Source organism: Octopus sinensis, linkage group LG7 (assembly GCF_006345805.1).
Source record: "Octopus sinensis linkage group LG7, ASM634580v1, whole genome shotgun sequence".
NCBI classification, from domain to species: Eukaryota; Metazoa; Mollusca; class Cephalopoda; order Octopoda; family Octopodidae; genus Octopus; species Octopus sinensis.
The window spans coordinates 21,319,174-21,340,028 of NC_043003.1; the positions used below are offsets into that span (position 1 = coordinate 21,319,174).

Consider the following 20,855-nt stretch of genomic DNA (forward strand, 5'->3'; position numbering starts at 1 on the left):
CATTGCCGACTGAGGGGAAAAAATAAAAAAGCTCAAAAAAATGAAAGGAAAAAACAAAAAAATAAATAGAATAGCAGCATCTGTAGCAAGGGTTTGGAAGAGGCTGGGACTATTCACTTGCTTTAATCGATACAGTTCAAAGGGGGATTGGAGGATTGGGAAATATGATGACGATTGTAATTAGGATTGTGATCATGTAATGTTAATGAACAAGAAGAAGCAGAAGGAGCTTTGAGATTTTGTATTTGCTGGAATCCATCATGGCATCATGTCGAATTCCTACTTTACATGTCTAATCTCATTGCTGCGCTGTACTGAGGAATACGTTGATGCTGATGATCGTTGTTGTTGTTGTTGTTAACCTTATCTTAAGCCTTTAGCATTTAACCCGGGCCATATTAGGCCCAAATATTCTACTTGTTTTATGTTAAAACCGACCAGATCTGACCCCTCACACCTGTCATACAATGTCATTCTAAAAATATACAAACTCACCAACTGAAATCTCGAAGCTACAAATTAATGTGTTATTAATTCAAAATAATGTGAATAAAGAAGCTATATACGAGGGTGAGTCAAAAAGTAATGCCATTTTGTTTAGGACAGGTATAATTACCAACACAGGTACATGTATCATACACCAAAATGAAGCTGGTCCTCTGTAGATCCCATCCTTACTTCACAACATAGTCACCGTTTCTCTCAATAGCAATGTTCCACCTGGTGGTGGTGGTGGTGGTGGTGGTGGTGGCGGTGGCGGCGGCGGCGGCGGCAAAAACCTCAAATTTTCTTTGACCTGTGCAAGTGTAAAAAAGTGGAGAAGGAGGAGGATGTAGTAGTAGTAGTAGTAGTAGTAGTTTTAAACTTTATATTAGATAAATTTACACATGACAATTTATTATAGCAAACAACTTTAAGCCACCTTTTTCAATCCAGTATATCTGTCACCCATGGACAATCTTAAGGGATCAAAAAACACGTACAGCTCCCATGATTTTCAGAAACATATTTTTCATACTCAGAATTGTTGAAGCACAGAATAAAATCTTGCATTGGTTGATAGCAGCCAGGATGCTGTATCCTTAAAAAATTCCATATTTCCCAAAATTCTGACATACTTATACACCCTTTCTTTTTTATGGCCCTCTTTCGCTCACTTTTTTTTTGGGGGGGGGGTATTTCACCCTGCATACTATGCATCTATTTTTGACTGTTTTTGCTGTCTTTCTTTACTTCAATAAATGCTGCCTTCTGTCCCCTTTCTTACTCTTTTTATGAATTAGTGTGCCCAAGCTCTACCCAAGGGTCAACTAGAAAGTTCCTAGGTTGATCAAGACACCCTCATAGAGTGTGACTGAATGAGGTCTATTTTTCAATATACCCCCTCACTACCGCCCTTGCAATCCACACATTTCTTCCATCAATGTTGTAGTACTTGGATCCCATACAATCACCAAAATCAACTATGCCTTTCATTCTTTCAAGATTGGTAAAATAAGTACCAGTTAATCCCTCAGATCGATGTAACCAACTTAACCCTTTCCCCCTAAAAATTGCTGGCCTTTTCTTTTCTTTTCTTTTCTTTTACTTGTTTCAGTCATTTGACTGTGGCCATGCTGGAGCACCGCCTTTAGTCGAGCAGATCGACCCCAGAGCTTATTCTTTGTAAGCCTAGTACTTATTCTATCGGTCTCTTTTGCCGAACCACTAAGTTACGGGGACATGAACACACCAGCATCGGTTGTCAAGCAATTTGGGGAGGACACACACAAACACACACACACACACACACACACACATATATATATATATACATATACACGACAGGCTTCCTTCAGTTTCCGTCTACCAAATCCACTCACAATGCTTTGGTCAGCCCGAGGCTATAGTACAAGACACTTGCCCAAAGTGCCATGCAGTGGGACTAAACCCAGAACCATGTGGTTGGTAAGCAAGCTACTTGCTACACAGCCACTCCTGCGCCTTGTGCCAAAATTTGAAACAATTTTTAATGTTATGTATATTTTGTTTTTCAGGTTACTCTGAGTTGATGCGATTGCTCATTTACTCTGGTTTTTGTCCACGCCGCAAAGATAACTATGGCCAAACGCCACTTCATTTGGCCTGTATTAGTGGAAACCTTACAGCCGTTAAGGAGTTATGTGAACAGGTATGACAATTTTTAATTTTTTTTCTCTTTTTCCTTATTCTTTTTCTTTTTCTTTCTGTTTAAGACTAGAGTATGAATATGAGGAAGATTTGATTGCTATTTCTAGCAACCATGTTGGGGCACAGTGTTAGGTACTGTAGTATAATGTTGCTGTTTAATCCCAGGTCCTTTGGTGTACATGCTGCTTGAGGCAGTCTTTGAGTTTGTGCCCTTTCCCCATCAGTCCCTCTCCCTGTCAGGTCCCACTGCTCATCAGGCTCCTTCCCCATCATGCTCCCTCCCCATTGTGTTCTCAAGCCTATACAAGCTTATACGATATGCCCAAAAGTGTCCCCCACCACCTAAAAGGATGGACACCCTCCAACTCCAGCTAGAACTACTGCCCAGGACAGCCCTGATCCAGCAGGACTATGTTTATAGGTATGCCCCATTATGAACAACCCATCTTTGTATAATAAAGTAAAGAAAAGTGGTGAGCTGGTAGAAACGTTAGCACGCCGGGCGAAATGCTTCGTGGTGTTTCATCTGCCACTGCATGCTGAGTTCAAATTCCACCAAGGTTGACTTTGCCTTTCATCCTTTCGGGGTCAATGAATTAAGTACCAGTTACGTACTTGGGTCAATATAATCGACTTAATCCGTTTGTCCTTGTTTGTCCCCTCTGTGTTTAGCCCCTTGTGGGCAATAAAGAAATAAGAAACCCATTCTGTATCTATAGCAGTGGTTCTCAACCAGGGTCCATATGGCCCTTGGGGTTCCATGTAAGATTTTGTTGCTAAAATTTATCTGCAATAATTTTGTTATACAATTCATGAAATATTTTCACAATTTTTTATACAGTTCCTAATAATATTTAATTATAAAAATATGTGACTTTTTTAAAACATTGAATGTTTATTAGGGTCCAGTAGAGTAAAATAGGAATGAAAAGGGTCCATTGGCAAAAAAAAGTTGTTGGAAACATTGATCTAGACCAGTGGCAGCTCGCAGATAAAATTAGTGGAGGTGCTCTTCAGAAAATTTTGAGCCATTGTTTTAATATTGCGTAAAAGGAAACAAACATATAAAAAGAAAATTTGTACATAAACTTAATTAGTTCATGTTTTAGCCATTACCGGGTTGTGTTTAATTTGTTCACTGAACACCGCTGTGAATTACCCCTTGTTTTTCAAAAATCACCCCTATATCACAAATAAGGGGGTAAAAATTTGCCCTATTTTTCAAATCCTAGCAGTAACACTGAAGCTGGAAGCAGGATAATAATCTAATTCTACACTTTATCACATTCAAGAATATAAACACATTCTTAAGCACAACACACATGAAGTCAAAAAGAAACTCTACCTTTCACCAGCACACCAGAGTCAGCACTGCATGAACCACAGTGCTCTCTCTCTCCCTAGCATTCAGCTTCCTATCTTAGACATGTGAGCATGCACACAACAGCCAAACACCATGTCGCTGGAACTGTGAAGCGCACAGTTCTATTAAGCTTAAGGATTATATAATGTACAAGTATAAGGAAAGTATTAAAGAAAAAGGACTCATTATATTGAATGTTTGTGATAATATTGAGAGGAAATAGGGGATGCTGCAGTTCCGCAGTGCCTATACACGAGCCACCACTGATTTAGACCTAAATACATTATCCTATGTCTCCTGCTTTTAAGACAGTAGTAGGGTGTGAAGGCACATGGCTCAGTAGTAGAGCATCAGGCTTGCAATCATGATATTGTGAGTTCAATTCCTGGACCAGGCTGTGTGTAGTATTCTTGAGCAAGACACTTTATTTCATGTTGCTCCAGTTCACTCAGCTGCAGAAACGAGTTGCAGCATCACTTGTGCCAAGCTGTATTGGACTTTGCCTTTCCCTTGGACAGCGTCGGTGGTGTGGAGAGGGGAGGCCGGTATGCATGGGCAACTGCTAGTCTTCCACAAAACAACCTTGCCCACACTTGTGCCTCAGATGGGAACTTTCTATATGCAATCCCATGGTCAGTCATGACCGAAGGAGGTCTTTTAGGGTATGATGTGAAGGAGATTCGACTGCTATTTCTGGCTGGGTTGAGCAACTACTTATAGGTTGGTTCCCTTGTTGGCTCATGCTGCTGCTGCATGTTGAGTGTGACATTGGCATAATGTACCTTGTTCTCCATGAACATGAACCCTACATGTGTAACTTCCAGGCCTTACTTTAATTTAAACTATTTTGGCATGTCTTCTGTTTGTTAAGACTACTTAGCTGTCAATTATTACAGCAAAGCTGTGGCATAAGCAGCCGCCTTAACAGGGGATGATGATGATGATGGTGCTGGTGGTGGGGCTGGTGTTATTGTTCTTGGTGGGGTGGTGGTGGCTTTTGTTGTTCACATGTGTAGTTCCTTATTGTTTTTGTTATTGTAGTAGTGGTGCTGGTGGAGTGAGGGGGGGGGGCAGGTGTTTTCTGATTCTGTCTATGCTATCTAATTGACTTTGCTTGTCTGACAACTACCTGAAGATTTCAAGCTGTTTATCTGTCTGTTTGTCTGTCTGACTATTTGTTTAATGTTGTTTTCTGTCTGTCTGTCTGATTGGTTGCCTAACTGATTGGCTGTCTGTCTGTATTTATGCATACCAACAAATAAATACATGTGCGTAGTAGTAGTAGTAGTAGTAGTAGTAGTGGTGGTGGTGGTGGTGGTGGTGGTGTGGTGGTGGTGGTGGTGGTGGTGGTGGTGGTGGTGGTGGTGGTGGTGGTGGTAGTAGTAGTGGTGGTAGTAGTAGTAGTGGTAGTAGTAATAGTAGTGATAGTGGTAGTAGTAGTAGTAGTAGTAGTAGAAATAGAAAGACTTTGGTACAGTATTATATATTTGTAAAATTGAATAGAAATGGATTTTCTGATAAGTTTTCCACTTTAATAATTAGATGTTTATAAGTCTAATTATTAAAGTGGAAAAATTATCAGAAAAGCAGTTTTATTCAATTTTTCAAAAATATATATATATACAGAGAGAGAGACCAAAGTGTATGTACACCGCTATATTTTTATATATAAAAAATACAAAAATGGGACAAAAACGCAAAACATCCAGACAGACGATACAAAGAAAACAAGGACGGGTCATTCAGAGTTTTCTTTCATCAGTCAAGTTCCAGATTATCTTTGCAATTTTGGCTGGTTATACTCGAGATTGCTCCAATCTGGCTAACCCCAAGGAAAAACTAAGCTAAGAGCACTAGATTCCTTGGAAGAAACCAGCAAATGTATACAAAAACAAGGACAGGAAAAAAACGGAGAAATGGTACATAAATACAAATAACAGGACATTCACAACGGGTGTCTTTCGACTAAGGACAAATTAAATTAAGCTGGCAGGGACATAGGATTAGACAGGCACAGGGAGGAATACAGATGATGCACAGATGGTAGTCAAACCAAGAAAGAAAGGTCAGGCTTGGCTAAACACCAGTCATGTGGGGAGAGAAGAGAAAGAAGTAGAGGCAGAGGGATATCGGCTGTCTGGGTGTTTTGTTGTCCCTTTTTTGTATCACCTAACTGTCTGGATGTTTTGCGTTTTTGTCCCATTTTTGTATTTCATATATATATATATATATATATACATACAAATAGGGGCTGCAATAAGGGTGGAGCACTTGCAGAAAACAGCACTGCTTGGAACTGCTTGAATACTCCAGAAGGTGCTCGAAAAATAAGAGGTGTTACCTTAGTTCACTAGAAGTGAACAGCTGACACCGTAGTTTATATTTCTAGCGTTAGAAGCTGTGCAAAGGCAATAATAATAATAATAGTAATAATAATAATAATAATAATAATACTTTTTACTAAAGGCACAAGGCCTGAAATTTTCAGGGAGGGGATTAGTCGATTACATCGACCCCAGTCTTTCACCAGTACTTATTCTATCAATCATGAAAGGCAAAGCCAACCTTAGCAGAATTTGAACTCAGAACGTAAGGACAGATGAAATGCCAATAAGCATTTTGCTTGGCATGCTAACAATTCTGCCAGCTTGCCACTATATTAATGATAATAATAATAATAAAAATGGTGGTGGTGGTGATGGCAGCAGTTTCTATTGTTTCAAAATGATTAAGAACCAGAACAGTATTTAGTGTAGTTTACTGATTAATAACATGCTGTTTCCATTTGATAGTTAGTAAAGTAATTATCACTCTTAATATTTTAATCCTAACTGTTCACTTTTAATCCATGTAATGTCAGGGACTGCTCATATTTTATTAATTCACAGTGATGCTCAGTGGTTCAGGCATTTACTCACATCTCAGGATGCAGGGAGCTTCATATAAGGAAATAAAAGGAGTTGAGTTTTTAAAAACTTTGTTGCATTACTGAAAACTGTGTCTTCAGTTCTACTTGCACAACATTCAAAATACATATAAAGGGGGTCAGACACTGCAAGTGAGTGGTATTGATTAACCATCTCAAAGAAATGTGCAAGGGGAAAATTAAATATAATAGCTTCTTGACTAGGAATTGAAACTACAATGCAAATGTTACAAGCATGCTTTTCTGATGATTTACCTCTGTCACCATTATGATGCAAGTACAAAGAATATTCTTTCCTACTCAAGGCACAAGGCCCGAAATTTTGGGGGTGGGGGGTGCCAGTCGATTAGATCAACCCCAGTACGCAAGTGGTACTTAATTTATCGACCCCGAAAGGATGAAAGGCAAAGTCAACCTCGGCAGAATTTGAACTCAGAACATAAAGGCAGATGAAATACCTATTTCTTTACTACCCACAAGGGGCTAAACACAGAGAGGACAAACAAGGATAGACAAATGGATTAAGTCGATTACATCGACCCCAGTGCGTAACTGGTACTTAATTTATCAACCCCAAAAGGATGAAAGGAAAAGTCGACCTCGGCGGAATTTGAACTCAGAACATAAAGGCAGATGAAATACAGCTAAGCATTTAGCCCGGCATGCTAATGATTCTGCCAGCTCACCGCCTTAAATACAAAGAATGTTAGACTACTGGTGCATAAGTCTTAACCCTTAAGCATTTAAACCAAGTATATCTGACCCAAATATTCTACCAGTTTTCTGTTCAAACTTGCCTGGTCTGACCTTTCACACATACCGTACAATGTCATTCTAAAAGTATAACACTCACATCATCAAAGTCTCAGGGCTACAAGATAATGCCTAATTAATTCAAAACAGCCATACATTTAGCAGAATAATCAGAATACCAAAGTATTAAAGCGTTTTTAAATTTGCATGTGTGTGGTGCACGCACACATGCGCACATATATTGAGGGTTGAGGGCAGGATTTCAGATCTCTTCCAGGTATTTTGTTGTATTCTTGGATAAGCCACTATGCTTTTCCTTCTCCATGCTGGCTCTGTGGATAAGTCATTTGCTTTGCAGTTATTCAATGTGAGTTCAATCCTGCTGACCAACACCTTAGACTCGTATGTGAAATTTGATAGTAACTATACAGAAACCCATTGGATGTATATGTATATACAGTGATGCCTCTGCATCAATGCTGAATATTCATGATGAAGACATGTGACTTAGTGGTTAAGGTATTCAGTTCATAATCATAAGGTTGTGAGTTCAAAATCCAACAGTGCATTGTGTCCTTGAGTAAGACACTTCATTTCACATTGCTGCTAAAAATGAGTTATACCTGTAATTCAAAAAGCCTGCCCTGTCACATTCTGTTTCATACTGACTCTCCCTGAGAACTACATTAAGGGTAACTATGTCTGTGGAGTGCTCAGTCACTTGCATGTTAATTTCACAAGCAGGCTGGGGTCAACTGGAACCCTCATTGACATAACCAACAGAGTGCCAGTTATTTAAGATTTCTAGGTTTAGCTCTCAGCATATATATATATATCATAAGTTCTTGTGCACATATAACAGATTTCTGATATTAAAATCATTCATCATTTCTATCACACAAGAATGAAACTTAAAAGAACAAAACAAAAAAAAAATTATTGTTCTTGACATTATCTATATCCACTTTATTGAGTTTGTATAGTTACAGAGAGGATTAAGCTATCAGAAAAATAGGACAAAACACAAAAAACAATTAAAGAAAGAAAATGTGAGCCAACAATTATCTGGAGATGTAATGACTTTGGGTGTAAATCCTATTCTCTCGCCTCCCCAGAAAAGAGTTGGGAACCTTCGGTGACTAAATACATAGTTTTTGGCAACCTTTGTGTGACTTACTTATTATAAGTGATTCTGATTTATTTTGCTTGGCATTGTAAACAATATTGTTATTGTTCAAGACATTATATATATATATATATATATAATAGAAATATGTTACAAACAGAAAATAGAAACTACACGTGGAAATGTAAGGGGAAAGTAAGAAGAAAAATAAGCGAAAATGCACATTGGAAATCAAAAAGAGTAAAGGCTTTTTATGAAAAGTAACGATAGATATATACAATTAGATGAATTGAGGTAAGAATAAAAGCAATAAAATTCATTATTGTGAATTGGTAAAGAGATTTAAAAGCATACTGGTTTCGTGAATTTATTAATCATTGCTTTGATATCTATATATATAAAACTCTAGTTGTGTGAGTGTCTGTCCCCTTCAATTTAGATTCCTAACTCCTCCCACATTTTGCGGTGCAGTTTAACCAAATTCGGGTATCTTATAGTCGTGATTCATATCGAGCCCGTCTGACTATTAGCGCGCGTCAACGATGAGTCTACGATTTTAAAAATAATTTAACATCATTTTTTATTCCATTTTAATGCATAAAATGCATCGTATGTCGATGGTGGCGGAGTTGGCGTCCACGCTCACAGCTGCACCTGTTTGCTTCTCCCCCTTCCCTCCCTCGTGAAGCTGTGGTGAAGGGAGTGTAAAGAAATCAACGTCGTAATGCGTTGTGAAGGAAACCAGCATTCTTTTAGAACAACGACTTCATGGCTTGAAGACACCAAAACAAAAATGGCTAAGAAAGCCCAAATTTATAAGGGAAGTAACTCTCTAAAAATGCTTATATAGTTATTTCCCTTACAAACCCGAGCAACGCCGGGCGATACTGCTAGTATATATATATATCTTTAACTTGTTCCAGTCATTGGACTGTCATCATACTGGGGTACCACCTTGAAGAATGTGACTGATCAAAATATACCCCAGTCCCCTAATTTACAATATTGATGTTGAAGGACTCAAAGCACCTTACAGCCACAAGAAAATCAATGACAATGCATTCCAGAGCATTCAAGAGTTGTGTCATTATCACCATCATCATCATCATTGTTATCACCATTTAATACCTGTTTTTCATGTTGTCATTAGTTGGATGGTTCAACAAGAGCTGGCAAGCCAGAAGACTGTGCTTAGCACTAATGTAGCTAGAGTGTGTGCTGCCCCTCATTTGCCACCCACCAGATCCCACAAAAATCATATATTGTCTATAGCAAACCCAAAATGCCAACCAATTTACAGATTGTGCTGGGTGCTTTGTATGTGGCACCTGCACCCATGAGGTCACCACATAAAACAAATTTACTCAACTGAATTGGGGAATGATATTGAGGGTGGGGGGAGGCTTTGTGACAATTGATGAGTGATTATAGTATGATAGATGGACAGAAATAGGAGAGGAGAGAAGAGAGAGAGGATATGGTGGTGATTTATTAGTGCAGAGATGGGGAGAAACGATGGTGGGGGAGACACATAGGTGGTACATGTGTCAAGTAGGGTTGAGTTGGTGGAGGTTGTGGCTTTGTGGTTAGGGGTGTTCGACTCATGGTCATAAGATTGTGGTTTCAATTCCTGGACTGAACAACGCATTGTGTTCTTGAGCAAAACACCTCATTTCATATTGCTCCACTCAGCTGGCAAAAATGAGCTATTCTGCAATGGACTGGTGTCCCATCCAGGTGGGGAGTATATATGCCACAGAAACCAGGAAACTGGCTCTTATGAGTCAGTACGACTCAAAAAAGTAACTTTACCTTTAGCTAGAATTGGGTTGAAGTGGTTTACAATCAGCTTGCTCTTCTGAACAGAGGCCACTATGGTAGGGGTAAGACAAACAGAATTTCAAGTCTGCGTATCTGTGGGTAAGAACTTGAGTTGTAATGGTGAGTGATTTCCTTCCAGCTCATTAAAGAGAGCAGGGATTTCCTTTGGATGCTGGCTGGGCTGTTCTTGTGTACAACAACAGTAGCCCTGTCCCAGATGTAGGAGCATTATTCCATTGTGAGTTTCATTTGGATTCCTGTAGAGTTACTTTTCTGTCAAACCCATAAAGGTTTTTCCACAAATTTTTCTTCATACTCATAGTCATTTCTTCATTTCTGTGACTGTTCCTATATAACTGTAGCCAACACTATCCTTGTGGACCCTTCACTACACTTCTATTTATAGTCAGTACTGCCATCCCTAACAATATTTATAGTAAAAATTGTACTGAAACAATACATGTTTATCTGTGTGTAAGTTATAAAGGTCTGCTCATAGAGAAGGAGTTAATAATGGTAAGAGGGGGAGGCAAAATGAAAGAAAGAGAGAGGGAGAGAGAGAGTGAAAGAGAGAGAGAGATGTAACTATGATATTCTCAGCAGGAACAGACAATGTTATAACTATGTAACAGAAGACAGTATCATTCAAACAAATAATGTGATATCAAAATATAGTGTTAAGATGTTGATATCCTTGCACACACATACACACACTCACACTCAAGCACAAACACACAGTAATCAATGTTCTGTAACTTCCAAAAGAACACACTTGTTCGCTGCCCTGTCTCTATCTTTTGCGCTTATTTGAGCTATTTTTGGTCACCTAACCTTCATCTGATTGTTGGTAGTTGACAGGTTATTAATATAGTGCTGTGAAATAATCTATCTTTTACAGCATTCACTCACTCATACACACACACACACACACACATATCCATTCTCACCATCTCCTTTTTTCTTTCTTCATCTTTCCTTCTTTCCTCTTATTATCTCTAGCTAGCTTCTCTTCCTCATTGTCTCTTCCCTCATTCTCTTCACTATCTATTTGTCTCTTCCTTTCTTTCTCTCTCCTCCTCCGTCTCTTTCTTTCTTTCTCTCTGGGCTCCCATCCCTATGATATTCTCTCACTCTCTTTCTCTCTAGCTATCTCTCTCTATCTATCTTCTCTTTCTCAGTTTCTATCCTGGTGACTATCTCTCTCTCTTTCTTTCTTTCTCTCTTCTCTCTCTCTCTCTCTTTCTCTCTCTCTCTCTCTCTCCATTTATGTCTGTCTATCTGCCTGTCTGTACTGCCATCATCTTAATCAAGTTCATTAACTACCAGAAATGGTCATCACGAGAAGTAAGTAAGCATCAAAGACTACTTTAATAATAACCCAACAAACAACCCAACCACCTCCTCGCCGTACACCACACAACAGACACTCGATCTAACAAGACAACTGACTACAACTATAAGGTTAAGCTGACTGACAACTAACTACAAGGTCAAGAACTTAAACCTCGCTAAACGCATCACGTTGCAAGTACCCGCCCCCTAGGCTAGGAACATTACTTTTCTTGCCTTGCTTTGCTTTCCTCTTTCACACTACAGAGGGGTCAACAGTAGAAAGGATCATATAACTGGAAAAAAAAAAAAATGACAACCTCTGCAACACATGTTTCAACAGTATATAACTCTACATTATTTCGGCTGTCTTTACGTTCTGAGTTCAAATTCCGCCGAGGTCGACTTTGTCTTTCATCTTTTCGGGGTCAATAAATTAAGTATCATTTGTGTACTGGGATCGATCTAACCGACTGGCATCCTCCCCAGAAATCTCAGGCCTTGTGCCTAGAGTAGAAAAGAGTATATAACTCTACAGAGATCTTTTTTTAGTTTATATTATGGATAGAATATGGTTGATATATTGGTCTGCATTATTCTTATTTACTTAATTTTGTGATTTCTTTTTTTCAATGTCGTGCTTTTTTTGTTTTTAATTTTAACAATGGTATTATTGGTTATAGGCTTCTACAAAGCCATTCTGTGGTTTGATGTACAATTTATATAGACAGTAATAAGGGATTGTTTGTGTTACCAAAAACCAGGCACGTTACTTTCGTTTAAACCAACAGGTTTATACATATCATCACCATGATGACAGCCCACAGTCAAACCGTCCAACCCATGCTGATGATATGTATTCTTGTATTTTAAATCATTGAGGTATTTGAAAATAACCTGACCAAATCCAACCAAACTTCAAAGAAAGTTTTATGTCTTTCTATATATATATGTATGCTTACATACATATACATAAATGTAAAGAGAGAGAGATGCATGCACACCCAATAGGTTTCTGCACACCTCTTATTTGTAAAATATCACTCAAAAAGTTAAAAGGTTTTGCTCAACTCAAGGCTGTTGAGGCTATGGTAGAAGACATTTTGTCCAAGGTCCCCTGCAGGCACCATGGGCTTATGAAACAAACTTCTTAATCACACATAATTCAGTATACGTTTCTTCTCCTGCCATCCCAATTCTGCTGTGAACACCAAATTATGGTAAGCACTCATCAACTTCCATCTATCCTGGGTAGATAAAATAAAGTACCAGTCAATTGTTGGAATCAATTCAATTTCCTCTATCCACCTTTCAGCAGTATGTGAGCTTGAGCCAATATTTGGAGATCAATAATTTAGGACTTGTGATAGATTGACAGAATCATTCATCTTGGACAAAATGCCTGGCAATATTTAGTTGCATTCCTTTAAGTTTTAAATTTGAATCCAACAGGCTGGCTTTGCATTTTGTTCTTTCAGCTTTGATAAAATTCTTTCTTTTTTTATTCTTTTTCTTTTTTCATTTTTTTTTTAAGAATACAAGCATGGTTAAACACAGACATGGTTGTATGGTAAAAAGTTTCCCAACTACATGGTTTCAGGTTCGGGCCCACTGAGTGGGACCTTGGACAAGTGTCCTCTGCTATAGCCTTGGATTGGCTAAAACTTTGTGAATGGATTTGGTAGATGGAAACTGAAAGAAGCTCATTGTATATATTGATGGATGGATGGATAGAGGGACGGACAAATGGACAGACAGACGAACAGACAAGGAGACAAACGGACAGATGGATGAATGAACAGACATTTGTATGTGTGCGTTTGTGTGTTTGTATTGCTGCCATCTTCCCTTGATATCATGCGATAGTCGTAAACAAGTGTCACCATCATGTAAGTGGTGTCATTCATTTCCATCTTCCATGAAACATGTCTGGTCATGGGGAAATATCAGTCTACATGGAAACGGTTGAAGGTTGGCAACAGGAAAGGCATCTGACCATAGAAAATCCACCTCAACAAATTCTGTCTGGTCCATGCATGCATGAAAAACTGGATGTTGAAGCATCGATCAGATGATGAATAAAATTTGTTTATTGAGAAAATGTCTTACAACAAGCCATCTCAATGTCTTGTACTCCCAAGAGGCTCTGGCTTTGATTTGTTTGACAAAACCCTTCAGTGTGGTACTCCAGCATGGCAAAAGTCCAATGACTGATACAAATAGAAGATAGAAAGTGGACATAAAAGATGAGAAAAGATATATACCATCGCCACCACCCTAATATTTGCATCCTATTTTGGAAATTGATATTTAGGATTTAAATAAGGCAGCGAGCTGTCTTATATGGTGCAGGCATGGCTGTGTGGTAAGAAGCTTGCTCCCACCCACATGGTTCTGAGTTCACTCCCACTATGTGGTATTATAGCCTCGGGCCGACCAAAGCCTTGTAAGTGGATTTGGTAGATGGAAACTGAAAGAAGCCTGTCATATATGTGTGTATATGTGAGAGAGAGTCTCTGTTTGCTCCTTCACCATCACTTGACAACCAATGTTGGTGTGTTTATGTCCCCGTAATATAGCAGTTCAGCGAAAGAGACCAATAGAATAAGTACTAGATTTACAAAGAATAAGTCCTAGGGTTGATTTCTTTGACTAAAACCCTTTAAGGTGGTGCTCCAGTTTGGCCACGGTCAAATGGCTGAAACATGTAAAAGAGTAAAAGAGAGCTGGCAGAACAGTTATCATGCTGGGCAAAATGTTTAGTGGCATTTCATCTGTTTTTACATTCTGAGTTCAAATCTCACTGAGATTGATTTTGCCTTTCTTCCTTTCAGGGTTGATAAGATAAGTACCAGTTGAGTTCCGAAATCAATGTAATCAACTTTAATGTCTAGAATTTAATTATATAGGTGCAGGAGTGGCTGTGTGGTAAGTAGCTTGCTTACAAACCACATGGTTCCGGGTTCAGTCCCACTGCATAGCACCTTGGGCAAGTGTCTTCTACTATAGCCTCGGGTCGACCAAAGCCCTGTGACTGGATTTGGTAGACGGAAACTGAAAGAAGCCCGTCATATATATGTATATGTATATATGTGTGTGTGTGTGTGTCTTCCCCCCCCCCCCAACATCACTTGACAACTGATGCTGGTGTGTTTACATCCCCATAAGTTAGCAGTTTGGCAAAAGTGACCGATAGAATAAGTACTGGTCTTACAAAGAATAAGTCCTGGGGTCGATTTGCTCGACTGAAGGCGGTGCTCCAGCATGGCCACAGTCAAATGACTGAAACATGTAAAAGAGTATATGGTTTCAATTTCAAAAATGCTAGGATTTTTTTTTTATTTTGTGTGTGTGTTTGTAGAAGCTCTTGCTTATCTAACCACACTACAAGAGCTTCCTATTATGAACAGTCAGGCCAGATAGATAAAACATAACCTACATCTACCTCACACAACCAATTACTACCACACAATACTGTATAATGTGATTTGGGACCAAACTTTTTATTTAGAATAGCATAACTGGGACACAGGACTTATGAAACTTTTTGCTAAGCTGTAACTTTCAAGATTCTTTTGTGCTCACATATTCTTAAAAAAAAATACAAAAATACTCATAAAATCAGTTTTACTAAACCTCAAAGTTTAGAACATCTTGAATAGCAATATCAATGCTACCCAACCAATGGGCAAAAATAAATATATAATCCTGCATTTCTTCTTATAAACAACTATATGTGTGTGTGTGGCTGTGTGGTAAGTAGCTTGCTTATGAACCATATGGTTCCAGGTTCAGTCCTACTGCATGGCACCTTGGGCAAGTGTCTTCTACTATAGCCTCGGGCCGACCAAAGCCTTGTGAGTGGATTTGGTAGACGGAAACTGAAAGAAGCCTGTCGTATATATGTATATATATATGTATGTTTGTGTGTCTGTGTTTGTCCCCCCAACATTGCTTGACAACCAATGCTGGTGTGTTTACGTCCCCATAACTTAGCGGTTCAGCAAAAGAGACCGATAGAATAAGTACTAGGCTTACAAAGAATAAGTCCTGGGGTCGATTTGTTCGACTAAAGGCGGTGCTCCAGCATAGCCACAGTCACATGACTGAAACACGTAAAAGAGTGTGTGTATGTGTATATATATATATATATATATATATATATACATACACAGACACACACACATACACACGTGAGGGGATGCTGAAAAGTTCCTGGCTTTAAGAGTATCGTGAAAGGCCTGGTTGAAAGTTCAACTTTCTGAATTCTTTTATAGAGCTTAAAAAAAACTGAAGGGCTGCTGTGATAAGTGTGTGAATCTGAGAGGGGAATATGTTGAATAAAATTATAATTAACTGATCCTCCTGTGTTCTCTTTTACCCAAAGCCAGGAACTTTTCAGCACCCCCTCGTATATTGTATTGTATCATAATCAGCTTTATCATTGTTTTAATCTTCAATTTTGCATGCTTGCATGGGTAGACAGAGTTCACCAAGGCAGATTTCCTATAACTGGATGCCTTTCCTGTTGCCAACCCTCAATTCAAAGCTTACTTGTCTTCACAGTCTGATGACAGTAAACCAAAACTTCAAACTCACTGTCAGTGAGTAAAAATAAATTATATAAATATATATATATAATAAACATACATCTATATTTATACACACAGACACATACAAAGTGTATATATGTGTGTGTGTGTATATATATATATACATACATACATACATACATACATACATACATACATACATACAGACAGACAGATAGATAGATAGATAGATAGATAGATAGACAGACAGACAGATAAAAAGGTAGGTGGGTAGGTAGAGAGAGAGAGAGAGAGAAATCAATAGATATCCATTATATTAGAATAGAAATTTCTGGATTCAATTTATTTGACTAAACCCTTCAAGACAATGTTATAGCATGGCCGTGGTCCAATGACGAGTAAAAGATAAAAGATATAAATATATATATATATATATAATATATATATATATACATACACAGACACACACACATACACACGTGAGGGGATGCTGAAAAGTTCCTGGCTTTAAGAGTATCGTGAAAGGCCTGGTTGAAAGTTCAACTTTCTGAATTCTTTTATAGAGCTTAAAAAAAACTGAAGGGCTGCTGTGATAAGTGTGTGAATCTGAGAGGGGAATATGTTGAATAAAATTATAATTAACTGATCCTCCTGTGTTCTCTTTTACCCAAAGCCAGGAACTTTTCAGCACCCCCTCGTATATTGTATTGTATCATAATCAGCTTTATCATTGTTTTAATCTTCAATTTTGCATGCTTGCATGGGTAGACAGAGTTCACCAAGGCAGATTTCCTATAACTGGATGCTTTCCTGTTGCCAACCCTCAATTCAAAGCTTACTTGTCTTCACAGTCTGATGACAGTAAACCAAAACTTCAAACTCACTGTCAGTGAGTAAAAATAAATTATATAAATATATATATATAATAAACATACATCTATATTTATACACACAGACACATACAAAGTGTATATATGTGTGTGTGTGTATATATATATATATATACATACATACATACATACATACATACATACATACATACATACATACATACATACATACATACATACATACATACATACATACATACATACATACATACAGACAGATAGATAGATAGATAGACAGACAGACAGATAAAAAGGTAGGTGGGTAGGTAGAGAGAGAGAGAGAGAGAGAAATCAATAGATATCCATTATATTAGAATAGAAATTTCTGGATTCAATTTATTTGACTAAACCCTTCAAGACAATGTTATAGCATGGCCGTGGTCCAATGACGAGTAAAAGATAAAAGATATAAATATATATATATATATATATATATATATACAGATAGGTGGAGAGAGTGAGAGAGAAAGAGAGAGAGGGAAGAATAAATAAAAATTGGTTGAATTTGAACTTTTCTCCATTTTGCCACAGACAGATCAAACAGTACAAATTCGGTAGAAACACATGCAACAGTTTGGAATATTCTAAATATGGAAAACAAACATTCATATTTGGCTGAATCTATTCACCTTCATACTCTGCCATGTTCGTCCCCGTCTTACATCATTCCATTCTGCCTGAGTTCTCATTAGTCGAGTCGAAACCTCTTTCTTCTATTTAAGGGTCTAAACCATCTCAAGCCCACATTCCATCACTAAAAACTAACAAAGGAAAAAGCCTCTACATAGCTTCTTGACCTACTAGAAATAGTAGTCAAATCTTCATTATTACACGTTACGGTCTTGGAAAAGAAATGACACACACAGTGTAGTTGTAGGTAGACGAATTGATAGTCAAGGCTGGAATGTCTTTGATCCGAAATCTACTCTGTTGGGTCAGATGGGGACTAAATAAAAAACAGCCTAGGACCCTCTCCTGGATTCCCATAACTTATTGTCACTCTCCAGCGCTAATCCTAATATCATCACCCAAATTTAATTCTACTTTTTGTCTTTCTTTGTTTCTCTCTCCCTCTCTATCTAGTCTACATCTCTTTTTTCATTCATACATTCTTCCCTCTCTCTTTCTCTCTTTCCTTTTCTCACACACACACATACAATATTACAATATTGTCTGTATTGCTTTTTCTTTACTTTCATATTTATTTCTCTCTCTCTCTCTCTCTCTCTCTCTCTCTCTCTCTTTACATATACTCTTTTATTCTTTTATTTGTTTCAGTCACTTGGCTGCAGCCATGCTGGAGCACCACCTTTAGTCAAACAAATCGACTCCAGGACTTATTTTTTGTAAGCCTAGTTCTTATATTATCGGTCTATTTTGCCGAACCACTAAATTATGGGGACATAAAGGCACCAGTATCAGTTGTCGAGACACAAACACACATGCACACACACACACACCACACACACACGTATATATATATATATATATATATATATATATATGATGGGCTTCTTTCAGTTTCCATTTATATGTATATATATATATATATTTGTGTGTGTGTGTGTATATCTGTTTATGTGTACATATATATATATATTTATATACATATATGTATATATATATCTGTTTATGTGTACATATATATATATATATCTGTATATATGTTTCTTTCTCTCTAAATCTCCCTTTGTTCCACCTATCTCTTTTTCCTTTTTGCTTTCTTCCTCTCATCTCCCTCTCCTTCCCCCACCAACATCCCTCATCTTTTCACATCTTACTATCCCCTTTCTCTGTCTTTCTTCTTCATGCTTCTTACTACCTGCTCCCTTACATCTTTTACTGCTCCTCCTGCTCCTCCCTCTTCACTCTTCTACTTACCCACCTCACCCCATTCTACTTTCTCAACTCCTTTTTTCTTTTCTTTTTATCTTTTCCTATTTTCCTTAAACATTTTGCTGAACCCAACCATTTAACATTTTCTCTTTTACTTTTCCTTCTGGTAATTCGTCCTTTTCCCCTCCTTCCATTCTCTTTCTCTTTTTCTCTCTCTCTCTCTCTCTCTCCACCCTCTTTTTTTTTCTTTTGTTCTCCCTTTTCTATCTCTTTTACTCTTTTACTTGTTTCAGTCATTTGACTGTGGCCATGCTGGAGCACCGCCTTTAGTCGAGCAAATCGACCCCAGTACTAATTCTTTGTAAGCCCAGTACTTTTTCTATCGGTCTCTTTTGCTGAACCGCTAGGTTACGGGGACGTAAACACACCAGCATCGGTTGTCAAGCGATGCTGGGGGGACAAACACAGACACACAAGCATATACACACACACACATACATATATATATATAATATATATATATATATATATTTATATACACACACACATATATACAACGGGCTTCTTTCAGTTTCCGTCTACCAAATCCACTCACAAGGCTTAGGTCGGCCCGAGGCTATAGTAGAAGACACTTGCCCAAGGTGCCATATAGTGGGACTGAACCCGGAACCATGTGGTTCATAAGCAAGCTACTTACCACACACCCACTCCTATGCCTATATCTCTCTTTGTTTCTCTCCCCACACACACTCTCCTTACATCCTTCTTTTCTTTGACCTCTTCTCCTTTCTAGACTCATCAAACAACTAACGCCCCCCCCCCACCCCGCCCATCCTGTCATCACCATCACCACCATCCTCATCTCCAACACCTTTTTACCTGCATATCTTCCATCACCACCACCACTAAACACCACCATCACCAACACCCTCATCTCCAACATCTTTTCTACCACCACAACTCTCTGCTCCTCTTCCTCCTCCTGTCTCCCCTCCACCCTCTAGTTTATTAATATTAGAAAACTTATGTTAAGGTTCTTATTGTTGTCATTGATAACACCTCCTCACCTTATCCTCCTCCTCCATCTCCTCCTGACTCCCCCACCCCCCACCCTACCTTGTAATTGAGTTAGTTGTTGTCCATGTTGTTGTTATTACCTGTGCATACCTCTCGCATCACTACCACCTTCCACCCTCCTCACACACACACGTTACCTGCAGTTTGTATTGTTGTTGATGTTGTTGCTAATAATGATGTAGCTGCTGCTGCTGCTGATGATGATGCTGTCTTCAACTGCACTCACCACACACACGCATGCACACACACACACACACACGCGCACACACACTCACCTGCAACTGTAATTGTAGTTGGTGGTGTTACAAATGATGATGATGATGCTGCTGCTATTAACTACACCCCCCCCCCCACACACACACATACACACATAAGCATTCACATTCTGCCTGCAATTTTAATTGTTTATGATGATGTTGCCGATGATGATGGTGGTGGTGGTGGTGGTGGTGGTGGTGGTGATGATGATGATGATGGTGATGATGATGCTGTTGATGTTGTTTATCTTTGCTAATACTTAGCTGTAAGACATGTGCCTCAGCTGTGATATTGATTCTCCGTCCTTGTAACTGCTACTGTTGCTGGCCTTGTAACACACCGCAACTCTTTAATTTCTCATCCTAGCGAATCTTTATTCTGCCACAACAGTTGTGCTGTTGATGCCATCATCATCACCACCACCACAACCACTACCACCACCACCACCACTACCACAAACCCCACCGCCGCCGCCACCATTGACTAGCCGGCCAGTCAGCCTGCAAGCCATCTTTCCATTCATCCTTTCATTCATCTCTGTATCTATCTATCTATCTATCTATATCCATATATATATATATATTTCTATCTATCCATCAACTCTTCCAGCCTGTCTATCTGTCAATCCATCCATTCATCCATCTATCTATCCATCCACATTGCACACACTGGCTGACTGACTGGCTGCACTTGGGAGAGCCTGCTTGCCTCATCCGTACAATGTCTCCTCTGGCTAGTTGTCGTCGGCAACACT

The 20,855-nt window shown here is 38.6% G+C and overlaps 1 protein-coding gene across 2 annotated transcripts in view; it reads left to right on the top strand.

Moving 5' to 3' along the window:
* The window catches only part of LOC115214118 (probable protein S-acyltransferase 23), a 246,604-nt gene that overhangs the window by 119,175 nt on the left and 106,574 nt on the right, over positions 1-20,855 (top strand). For both annotated transcript variants that reach the window (XM_029783180.2, XM_036504612.1), the window contains one exon: positions 2,037-2,170. In XM_029783180.2, the coding sequence (XP_029639040.1) occupies positions 2,037-2,170 (134 nt within the window). The remainder of the gene's footprint in view (positions 1-2,036; positions 2,171-20,855) is intronic.